At 59.1% G+C, this 11,823-nt stretch overlaps 2 protein-coding genes across 2 annotated transcripts; one reads left to right on the forward strand and one right to left on the reverse strand.

Annotated features, from left to right (window-relative positions):
• The first annotated feature begins 3,813 nt into the window (after positions 1 to 3,813).
• LOC109782522 (subtilisin-like protease SBT1.5) lies at positions 3,814 to 6,470 on the forward strand. The gene has a single exon (XM_020341145.3). The coding sequence runs from the start codon at positions 3,995 to 3,997 to the stop codon at positions 6,332 to 6,334; it is 2,340 nt and encodes a 779-aa protein (XP_020196734.1). The 5' UTR covers positions 3,814 to 3,994; the 3' UTR covers positions 6,335 to 6,470.
• Positions 6,471 to 6,605: 135 nt separating this feature from the next.
• Positions 6,606 to 9,674, reverse strand: LOC109782520 (signal peptide peptidase-like 3). The gene is made up of 14 exons (XM_045235106.2): positions 9,390 to 9,674; positions 9,141 to 9,320; positions 8,963 to 9,074; positions 8,725 to 8,844; positions 8,489 to 8,613; positions 8,168 to 8,368; positions 8,057 to 8,091; positions 7,805 to 7,961; positions 7,644 to 7,697; positions 7,475 to 7,567; positions 7,243 to 7,382; positions 7,083 to 7,153; positions 6,917 to 6,997; positions 6,606 to 6,807 (listed from the first exon to the last, which is right to left on the reverse strand). The coding sequence occupies exons 1-14, from the start codon at positions 9,672 to 9,674 to the stop codon at positions 6,743 to 6,745; spliced, it is 1,719 nt and encodes a 572-aa protein (XP_045091041.1). The 3' UTR covers positions 6,606 to 6,742.
• Positions 9,675 to 11,823: the final 2,149 nt, after the last annotated feature.

Below are 11,823 nucleotides of genomic sequence, written 5' to 3' on the forward strand. Positions count from 1 at the left end.
ATCAACAAGGAAAAAATGAAGGCGCGAGAGGAAGGCAGTACTTACGCGGAAACCAGCTGCGGCTCCTTCACCGCCTTACGGAAGCGCATGGCCTTCGCGGCCGCTTCATCCCGCTTAGTCGCCGCGGCTAAGCCCTTGGATTTCTTCGGCCGGCTGCCGAACAGGCTCGGCGCGGCCCTGCGCTTGTGCGCACCACCTCAGGCTGCCGGCGCGGCAGACGAGCTCGCGCCCTGCTGGTCGGACCCCGGCTGGCGGCGCGGGACGACTTCCCCCGCATCGTCATCAGGCCAGTCCTCGAGGCCGGCCCCGAGCCCTAAGCCGCCTGCTTCGTCGCCTCCTCCCTCGGCGTCGTCCTCCAAGGCTGCTGCCCCCAAGTCGGGGTCATCCACGTCCCTCTCCGCTCGGTCGGGGAGGAATTGACGCTCCGGCCCCGCGGCGCCGGCGGCCGGCTGGAGGAGGGGGATCTGTTCAAAGGCCGATTGGTCAGGTTGGACGGGCAGAACTCGGCAACAAAAAGATAGAGAAAAAGAAAGATAACTTACCATAGGCGGGGGGGTCGGCGCGTGGATACGGCTCCTTGCCAAACCGCCACTCCTCCGTGAGCTCGCAGTTCGCAAGGAAGTTCACCATGTGAGCTACCTCTGCGTGAGGCATCTCCTTGGTGCACAGCCGGCTTGGGTCCCGATGCCCGCTCATCTGACAGATCATGTGAGGGCGGCCCTGGAGCGGGAGCACCCGGCGCGCCATGAAGGCGGACAGCAAGTCGGGTCCGGTCAGGCCCTCCGACTGTGTCAACACTCGGAGCCGCGCGATTCCGGCGGCTCCAGAAGGCGACAGCGTCCTGGCCCGGTACGACCAGTTGGGCCGCCTCCCAGCCGGCGGGCCGGCTACGTAAGCCGGCAAGTTGACCCAGTCGCCCTCCGGGAAGACGCTCTTCACGTAGAAGTATGACCGCTGCCACATCTTCACCGACTTCATCAGCGTGATGGGAGGAAACGGATTTTCGGCCGCCGGCCTCCGCACGGCAATGAAAGCGCCGCATTGAGCTGGCACGCCCACGACGAGGGTGCCGAGCTTGGTGTAGAAGAACTCCCCCAAAGCTCGATGGTGGGGAGGACGCCGAGGAAGCCTTCGCACAGAGTGACGAAGCCGGACAGCAGCACCACCGTGTTCGGGGTGAGGTGGTGCGGCTGAAGATTGTAGAACTCGAGGAAGGCCCAGAAGAAGCCGCTCACCGGCAGGCCGAGGCCGCGCAGGCAGTGTGAGCGGAAGACAACCCGCTCGCCCTCCTCCGACGCCGGCGAGATCTCCCTCTCCGGCGCGAGGCGAACCTTCACGTAGTCCTGTTGCCGGGCAGCCGCCGCGTCTGGCGGAGAAAGTCGACGTGGTCTTCATGGATTTCGGAGTCGTCCCATGCTCCGAAGCGCATCATGGGGGGTGTGAGGTTGACAGATGAGCTCATCGGAGACGAACCACTGCGGCGCCCGGTGTGGCTTGGAGGCGCTACGGCGAGAGGAAGAAGGAGGAAAGAATGGGGTGGAGGGGCGCGCGTGCTCCGCCGCTCCCCCTCCTCCCCCTACTTATAGGCCTACGGGCTACGAAGCCAAGGGGGCGGGCGTGGGATCATGGGATTAACTGTGCCCACGACCCCACGCTCCCACCTTTATCGCGCGGGTTACTGCGCGCAGTAACTCCGCGGGGAAACTCAACTGCCCGCCTCGGCCACAGCGGATCCGCTCGTGTCCCCAGGCCCGGTAGTGGCGGGCCCCGCCCGCAGGCGCGTCCCATCGCGCGCGTGGGCTGGCAGGCCGACCTGGCCACTCGACGCCACATGGCATGCCCATGACGGGCGGCGGCCTGGAAGCTTAGCAAGCAAGCCACCTGGTTCCCGCCGTCGCGATTCGAAGTTCTGGACAAGTCCGCCTAGCTAAGGCCGACTCCTGCCAGGCGGCTCGGCAGAAGACTGACGAAACTCCACCGCAAGCACTCGAAGAAGGAAACTGCTGAGGCTCCTCGGCTGCTCAGCCGCGGCACCTCACCAGCTTCGGGGACTACTGTCGGAGTAATGAGCCATGGGTAGGCTGACCCGAGACCCAGAACCTTTCAAGACATCGGGGCTGGCTGCACCCCTCAAGGCATCAAGACGAAGTGCCGCCTTCTGGTGGCCGGCTGGAGGAATAGCCGGCTACCCGTAAACGGCCGAGTTCCAGAGAAGCCGACTCCTAGTGGGCGGCTTCCAGAGAAGCCGGCCCCTAGCAGTCGGCTCGTGGCGCCAAGACAAGCCAACTCCTAATGGGCGGCTTCCAGAGAAGCCGGCCCCTAGCAGTCGGCCTGTGGTGCCCACAAAGTCCGCACCCTCATCAAGAAAGACAAGACAGGGAGTGGCTAGAGTGTAGCCCACCCCTCCCAAATCCAGGGCCGGGCGTGGCCACAATGCCCCGTACAGACGGGGATCTCCGCACGGCGCGGCACTGTTGCCACTCCCCCCTTGACGTAATCCCCGACGGGCGGAGCCCTGTTCCCACGACGGCCTGTCGGTACGGCCCGCAGGCGGCGGGCGGCGGGCCCCACTAGGCAGTGAGAACCCAGAAGGCGGAGGAAGCCGGACCAGCCGGACCCTAGGGCGGCCGAGTTCTAGCAGGCGGCCAACTCCCCCCTCAGGACCCGTGAGCCATTAACCAGACAAGACACGGAGTGGCTACAGTGAACGCCCGCCAGGCGACGAGGCTGTAGCCACGCTCCCCCGACCAGGCCTGCGTCATTAGCATCACGGCTACAGTAATCAGTAGCCGGCAAGACCCGCGAGCGGCGGGAGCGGCCTGTCGGCTCCGTACCAGACCAGTCGACGGGCCCCAACAGCCAGCGGAGAAGCCGGAGGCCGGAGACACTGACAGCCGGGTACACCCGGCGAGATTACCAATGTACCCCGGGGGTAGGCCTATATAAACCCCCAGGGCACCCATGCAAAGGGTTCCCAACCTGTTAGAACTAGACTCACCCATAGAGAAAGGAGAGAGCTAGCCTACTTTCTTCCACCTCTAGCAAACAGCTCAAGGAGCACCATTGTATCACTAGTGCCTTAGTGATCATGCGGAGACCCCGCAGAGCAGGACTAGGGGTGTTATCTCCACGGAGAGCCCCGAACCTGGGTAAAGTTCGCCGGCATTCGTGTCTACGCCTTATCCCGCTTCCAGGCACCGGCGACGTTCTACTCGCTCCCACCATGATAAGCCATCCATTGGCATATGTCGCACCCAACCCCCGACAGCCCGTACGCGCGATGTCCGTTTCACCCCAAACTCGGCGCAAGTTTGTGCCGGGAATGAGTCGAAAACGGACGAAATCCGAACATTTGTCCGCTTGGGGCCGCGCGTTGGGCCGCGTTATTCGTCCGTTCTACCTCGAACGGACGCAGCCGGACAGGATGGAGTTGGCCTTATCTTTGTTTGCTCTATCTATTGTCTTGGTTTGTTCCATTGTCTTTGGCGATTTCAACTGCAACACTTTTCATAGTTTCGTTTGTGAAAAAGAAGATAATTACTCTGTCGTAAGGTACTACTACCAGTGCAACACTTACCAAAGCGTGCCTACTCTTCGAGTACAAACTTCCAGGTTTCAACCCGTGACAGGCAAAAACAACACGCGTCTGGACGTACAAACAAACTTTTTCTTCGAGTGGGGGCGCGTACAAACAACGGGGGTAACGAACAACCGATCAAGAGTCCAAACGAGTGCTGACCCACCCACACGGCGGGGTCGGCCCGCCAAATCCATCCAAACCCACCACACACCTCTGCAAGATGACTTCAGTCCGGTCCGGTCCGGTCCAGCCCCGCGAGCCAGAGCCACACCGCCTCTCTGCTCCATCGTACGCCACGGCACCACCACGCTGTCTCCTTGACCTTTACCCGAGGCAGGCGCTGCGCGGCTTTCCCCTTCGCCGCTCCACTCCACTCCCTGCTCCCCAATCTCGCTCCCGATCCGCCATTGCGCAATGCCGCGCCATCTGCTCCCGCTGCTGCCCCTCCTCCTCGTCGCCGCGGCGGGCGCCTCCGGCGGGGACACGGGAGGGGAGAGGACGTACATCGTGCGGGTGGACGCCGACGCGAAGCCGTCGGCTTTCCCGACCCACGCGCACTGGTACGAGTCGGCGGTGCTGGCGGCGTCCGGGGGCGGCGGGGGGTGGCCGGAGGGCGGCCCGCTGATCCACACCTACTCCGCCGCCCTCCACGGGTTCTCGGCGCGGATGTCGCCGTCGGCCGCGGCGGCGCTGGCCGGCGCCCACGGGGTGGCGGCCGTGCTGCCGGAGCGCGTCCGCCACCTCGCCACCACGCGCTCGCCACGGTTCCTCGGGATGCTCTCCTCCCCGCCCTCGGCCATCCTCGCCGACTCCGACTTCGGCTCCGACCTCGTCATCGCCGTCATCGACACCGGCATCTCGCCCGCGCACCGCAGCTTCCGCGACCGCGGCCTCGGCCCCGTCCCGCCCAGGTGGCGCGGGGTGTGCGCGTCCGGGCCCGGCTTCCCGCCCGGCTCCTGCAATCGGAAGCTCGTCGGGGCGCGCTTCTTCTCCGCGGGCTACGAGGCCACCTCCGGCCGGATGAACGAGACCGCCGAGGTCAGGTCGCCGCTCGACAACGACGGCCACGGCACCCACACGGCGTCCATCGCCGCGGGCCGCTACGTGTTCCCGGCGTCCACCCTCGGCTACGCGCGCGGCGTGGCATCCGGGATGGCGCCCAAGGCTCGCCTCGCCGCGTACAAGGTGTGCTGGGTGGGCGGCTGCTTCGACTCCGACATCCTCGCGGCCTTCGATGCCGCCGTCGCTGACGGCGTCGACGTTGTTTCTCTCAGCGTCGGCGGTGCCGTGGTGCCGTACTATCTGGACGCCATCGCAATTGGGGCATTCGGCGCTACAGAGGCTGGCATCGTCGTGTCCGCTTCGGCCGGCAATGGCGGCCCAGGTGGTCTCTCTGTGACCAATGTGGCGCCCTGGATGACCACCGTAGGCGCCGGGTCCATGGACCGCGCCTTCCCGGCTAACGTGCGTCTCGGCAACGGCCAAGTGCTCGACGGCGTGAGCGTGTACGGCGGGCCGGTGCTCCAGTCCGGCAAAATGTACGAGCTGGTGTACGCGGGGGCAACCAGTTACTCGGCGTCGACGTGCCTCGACGGGTCGCTGGACCAGGCGGCCGTGCGCGGGAAGATCGTGGTGTGCGACCGCGGCGTGAACTCGCGCGCCGCCAAGGGCGACGTGGTTCACCGCGCGGGCGCCGCCGGGATGGTGCTTGCCAACGGGGCGTTCGACGGGGAGGGCCTGGTAGCCGACTGCCATGTCCTGCCAGCCACCGCCGTGGGTGCAGCCGCCGGCGAGAAGCTCCGTAAGTACATCGCGTCGTCCACCCCGCAGAAGCCGGCCACGGGCACCATCCTGTTCCAAGGCACCCACCTCGGCGTGCACCCAGCGCCGGTGGTGGCGGCGTTCTCGGCGCGCGGCCCGAACCCCCAATCTCCAGAGACACTGAAGCCGGACCTGATAGCCCCCGGCCTGAACATCCTCGCCGCGTGGCCCAGCGGCGTGGGCCCGGCAGGCATCCCCTCGGACGGCCGGCGCACGGAATTCAACATCCTCTCCGGCACGTCCATGGCCTGCCCGCACGTCTCCGGCCTCGCGGCGCTGCTCAAGGCGGCGCACCCGACGTGGAGCCCCGCGGCCATCAAGTCGGCGCTCATGACCACGGCCTACACAAGGGACAACAGCAACGGCACCATGACCGACGAGTCCACCGGCAAGGTGGCGGACGTGTTCGACTTCGGCGCGGGGCACGTGGACCCGATGCGCGCCATGGACCCGGGCCTCGTCTACGACATCGCGCCCCTGGACTACCTCAACTTCCTCTGCAACCTGAACTACACGGAGCAGAACATCCGGGCGATCACGCGGCGCCAGGCCGACTGCCGGGGCGCGCGCCGCGCCGGCCACGCCGGCAACCTCAACTACCCGTCCCTGTCGGCCACGTTCGTGGCGGACGGCGCGAAGGCGAGGATGAGGACCCACTTCATCCGCACGGTGACCAACGTGGGCGGCGGCAGGTCGGCGTACCGCGCCACCGTGAGGGCGCCCGAGGGGTGCAATGTCACGGTGCGGCCCGACCGGCTGGCGTTCCGGCGCGACGGGCAGAAGCTCAGCTTCACGGTGCACGTGGAGGCCGCGGCGCGGGCGAAGATGGAGCCCGGGAGCTCCCTGGTGAGGAGCGGGGCGCTGACGTGGAGCGACGGCCGGCACGCCGTCGTGAGCCCGATCGTGGTGACACTGCAAGCGCCAGTGCAGTAGGCAGGCCGGCTCGTTGAAAAGCTCGATCGAGCCAAGTTAACACGATCTCCGGCGTGTAGACTACGTACTTACTACTAGTGGTTATGATCATATATGATTTGGATCAAGAGCTTTTTCTTGGGACAGAGTTGCGTTCCATCTCGTCTCATACAACAGTATTACTAACAGCTACTAGTATAGCATAGCATCGTATAAATAGTACATGGTTAATTAACCTGCACCCTACAATTAACATATGGACACACTAACAATGGCTACGAAAATTACACATGTTTCATCTTTCTTTTGCCGGATTAACTTGAGAGGATCTGTAGCTCTCGAGGCCACCGTACGCCTGGAGCCAAATCTGGCTGTCAACTAGGGAGTAGGAGCATTCCATTCCATTCCATCCACGATACTGCTATAGTGCTATGCCTTGGCGTTCCAGAGCTGGCTGAGCTCCCCTCTCTGCGCGCCCAGCGCAGCGATGGTTCCTGCAAGATCAATTTCAGACCACAAGATTAACCCATAGTACTACATGCCAAGAGCTCGAAATTCTCCAAGTTGGCGCCATGACCGGACTGGGCTGCTTGGTAATGGTACCTAGGGTACAGGGGACGAGGTAGAGCAGGGCCGGCTGGCCGCTCTTCATCAGGTACAGGCCAACATACGTGAATGACAGGCCTGCATTGTCGATTTTCAGGTAGTTATGTCAGTTAGCAACAGCTTCTTAATGTTGTTATCACGAGATTCAGGAAATTGGGCATACCAAATGCGTAGCCGATCATGACGTAGGGGAAATAACCGTTGGCCACACCCTTGCCGTGTGTTCTGTCATATCTGCATCATGCAACCCAGCAGCAGCAGCAGCTGGTAATTATGTTGTGTCCAACAGAGGAAGGTGGGGATTCAGGCCCTGTGCTTCTTACCTGAAGCTGAAGGCGACGAGGAGCCCAGGGAAGAGGATGTCCCCGAAGCCGATCATGTCGTAGCCGTTCCACACGTCGAACTCCTTGGGCATCTTCAGGACCATCGGCAGGCTCGGCCCGTTGTCCGTGCCCTTGGCAACCTACATCACATCCACACACGCGTCCCAAGTACCAGATCACCTGCAGGTGTTATGCAGGGATTTACAGTTTGCTATAGTGGGAGAAAACCTACCGTGATCATGACGCTCTTCTTGAATATCAAGGGCGAGATGAACACCCAGAATATGTCGTAGAGAAACGCGCTGATCAGAAGCGCCGACGCAACCTAAAAATGCGCAAGATCAATGCAATTGACAAGCCAGAGTAGCTAGAATGAATGTTCATGGTGACGGTGGTCTTACTTTTATGTTTGGCATTTGCACTATTTGCAACACGAGGATCATCATGCCAATGCCCTGGAAAAAGAAGAATTAATTAAGCATCAAGTAAGTAAAAACACATGGAAATCAAATAGAAACAGACGGTGGAATTTAACAACTTTTTCTTTTCTTTGACGACCTACCATGAGGTTCTGGCCAACCCAGGCGAACGGCGAGGTCTGGTGCGTCGCCCACATGATGACGATGAACAGCGCTATCGGCAGCACGACGAGCGTCACCGCCGTCACGTTCCCGACCGCCGGGAGCTTTATCTTCGTGTCGCCGCACTTCTTGCATGCTCTGCCCATCCACATCAAGTTAAGATGACAGAGAATGATCCAAGAATTCAGATGAGTTTGAGATTTAAGTGTCAGCGGGTCATCTATATACTGTACCTGACAATGAGTGTCGACGCAAGGAAGTGCAAGCCCTGAACGTGAAATATACAGGGGCAGGCCGTCAGAACAGAGATGGAACAAGCCACGATGGATCGACCATGTGATTACCTGGAGGCCGCCGAGGCAGAAGAGCCCGACCATCAACCAGGCGGACCAGATGGAGTTGAAGAAGAAGAGGAAGAGCAGGACGCAGGAGGACACGATGACGAACACGAACGCCGTCTCGGCCTGCAGCTCCACGATCTCAGGCTCCTCGGGTTTGGCAGCCTCCTGGTCTCCTTCGCCGTCCCCCGAAGGAGCCTTCTTCTCCTACACGCACGCGGTCGGTCGGTCGCGGTCCAGCCGTTTCATCCATATGAATGATGATACTGCCGCCGTGCATGAAATCTGTTGAAACGAAACCATCTTTTTGTTTTAATTTCTTATTACCTCCTCGCCGACGACCACGGCGGTCCAGACGGCGGCGCAGGCGGTGGTGCTGACGGCCATGAGCCAGAGGAAAGGGATGGCGCCGTCGAAAGCCGCCTTGTTCGGCGAGTAGAGCTGCATCTCCACTGCAAATCAACCAAGCTGAGCCCGCACATAATCGGTCGCCGCAAATCATGTAGTAGAAGGAGCAGTATGTATGGCGACCAACTGAGTTATGATGATTCAGGTGTCCTCACCCTTCTTCGCGCCGTCCATGGCCTCGAAGATCTTGAGCCCGGAAGACCGCGACACGATCACGACCGGGATCTTGAAGTCGAGCGCCGTGTCGTTCTTGCTGCACACCATCTTCCCCACATCTGCCAGCCAGCCGCCCAAAGAGCTCTGCTCGTCAGTTCAGCTCGCACGCACCGGTGCCCTGTGTCTATGGCGTGCGTGCAGTTGTAATGGATGATGGAAATGATGCAGATGACTGACCGTCGATGTCGTTGGCCATGATCAGCGCCTTGGCGCCGCTGGACGCGGCCGCGTTCGCCTTCTCGAGGTACGTGCACTCGCCGCGCTCCGTCACGGCGATGTTGCCAGCCAGCTGCAGCGAAGGAAATGCGGCTCAGAACACATGGGCGTGCGTGTGTGTGTGTGTGTCTGCGCGCGCCGGCAGGGAGAGTGGTTTAATTGCCTGGGGGGACTTCTGGCAGCCGGTCTTGGAGCTGGGAATCACGGCGGGGAGCCTCTCAGCGGCGGACGCCGTGTCCGGCACCATCCCGCCGAACCTCGCCGTCATCCCGATCAGGGCGCTCATCTGCTCGCCGTCCACCCAGTACACCACTTTCACCTGCGCGTAGATGTAATCAGTGAACTCGCCATGATGGATGATTCGTCGAATCGATCGATCGGCGGGCACCTTCTGGAAGGGGTTGTCGCAGCGGGGGAGCTTGGGCGATTTGTCTTCCTCGAACTCGGTGTTGAAGCCTGCCACGCCCGGCGCCAGGAGGAGGACGGGGAGGAGGAGGAGAGCGACGGCGCCGCCGCGGCCGCGGCCGCGGCGAGGGGAGGCGACAGCCATGGCTGGGTAGACCGGCGCGCGTAGGACCGGAGACGCCGTCGCACGCACGTACGTCGTTCGTCCCTGGCGATAGCGGGCCTGCGCGGGCGCGTCGTGTGTGTGCGCGGGCGGGCGGGCATGCATGCGCCGTGCCTTGCGCTCGCCGTGTGCTATTTCCAGGGGGCACGCATGCATGCCAAGCTACTTGCTCTGGTACCGGCCGGGGGGTGGCTGCCGTTCGTCCGAGCCCGATGTTCCCGCGTTAATTTCGTATATATATTGGCTTGTTGCTTACTTTGCTCTAGTGTCAACCAAGGTTTCGAATTTCGATAGCAAGGAAATTTCGATGACCCTCGAAACCTATGTTTCGGAGACTGTCAACATTTTCGGATTTCCGTAACTTTTTTTTTGGCATCAGTCGATTCCTCACATGTGTGCCGCCCGAGTCGCGGGGTGGTGCAGCCGGCCACGGTGTTCCACCGGCGAGGCCGATCCATGACCGTGTCAGCCAGAACGTCACCGATGGAAGAGCGGCGCTATGTTTAACTGGTTCGGGTGGAGGGTGCGGGGCCGCAGCCACCAGAATATTTGGTGTAGGGAGGTTTAGAGGAATGGCTAGGGATGCAACGGCACGGCAGAGGCGGCGGCGAGGCGTGGGCAGGGCTGGTGGGCGGTTGGGTTGATACATACATTCAAAATTATTGAATATCATGTTCGAGAAATGTGATATTGAACATCATACTACATCTAGTAGTACAAGTATGGGCTAATGATATTTTGTGATAACTAGAAGATTACGTGAGGAAAAAATATATTTTGCAAACGTATCCTCAATGCAAATGAGTTCATAATCCTTTTACTACACTAGATTCTTGTTCTCTTCTGATGAAGATTCTGAGGGAAATCCCTTATCAAAATATTTGTGTGGTTGTATGTTTGTAATTTTTCAAATTTATCCCATTGAACTTATTAGCCATTTTCAATAAACTGTGATGTGGTTCGACTATATGTTTGTAGGTTTGGTCGTCATAGGCACAATATTTGTATGTGCACACATTTGACACACTTGAGAGTTCCTTTGTGATCATTTTTGTGAAAATGATCTATTCCCTATTAATACGTAATCCTGTCTTTGGTTGTCATTTCGCATCCACTCTACTTTAAATTTCTCATGGTTCTATTTTGTGACCATCGACGTGCTTAATATTCTCAATACTAGCAGGAATTTCAAATAATGGCATAGTACCCGTCGGGTGAATCTAATGATTTTGAGCAATTCTAAGTTTCTTTACCATGGAAATGGTAGTCCATCATAAGAGGATGTAAAGTACTAAGGGATTTTCAACCGGATCTACAAAAAAAATATGATCACAAAATCTCAACTTCAAGTTGATTTTCCATTTTATAAGTAACAAAATTATAAGCTGCGATAGACTTGATATCTTAAAAAATTAATGGGTGATCATTCCTGATGTGCTCACGGCAGCATGTTTCTCTTAAAGGAAATACTGGAGGGTAAATAAATATTCATACATTACATGGTCTTGGAGAGGAGGCCGAGGCCGCGACCATTGTGCGTCGCGTTGGAGGCCAGGGTCGCGACGAGCACAGAGGCGGCCAGACCGCGACGGGCTAGGGCGCTCTCACCGCCAAAGACACCTAGGGCCTACGTGAAGACGGTTTCCTTCGCCCATTCGTGCGCCGGTGGTGGAGACTAGCGACAACGACAATCCTCTCGTCTCCGGTTCTTCCTCTGCTTCTATTCTGTGTGATGTTCTTCTTTGTTGGCATGAGGCCGATTCCACTCCTCTCGTAGCCTAACCGCTCTCGGTAGAGAAAAGTGCCGATAACTTGTTGAAGTACAAGTGACTGACAAGTGAATCGTTATCTTTATTGATGATGAAAGGCTATATATACAATCTGAGGGGACGCGTCTCACGGACGCGACCCTTACGAAGGATGGCAACCAATGACGGTTGTTAGACTTAAGTCGGTTGCTATTAAGCATGAATTATTCCTTAATTATTTTAATTAATTTATTCCTAACAAATCTATACCTACTTTATTAATAAAGAGAAGTGATATTCTTGGTTTCGTCCCGCTTCGTTTGGTCCCGCTTCAATTAATTTCACATACACTATTTCGTTTCGAGGTAATATCACCGCAAGTCATTGAACTTGCGTCGCACGTTCAGTTTGGTGCTAGAACTTTGAAAATACGGCTTTCTGGTCACATAACTTAACTCAAGCGTGCACATACGGTCACACTACGCATATGCGGGCGTATCCATATG

Source organism: Aegilops tauschii, chromosome 3 (assembly GCF_002575655.3).
Source record: "Aegilops tauschii subsp. strangulata cultivar AL8/78 chromosome 3, Aet v6.0, whole genome shotgun sequence".
Taxonomy (NCBI): Eukaryota; Viridiplantae; Streptophyta; class Magnoliopsida; order Poales; family Poaceae; genus Aegilops; species Aegilops tauschii.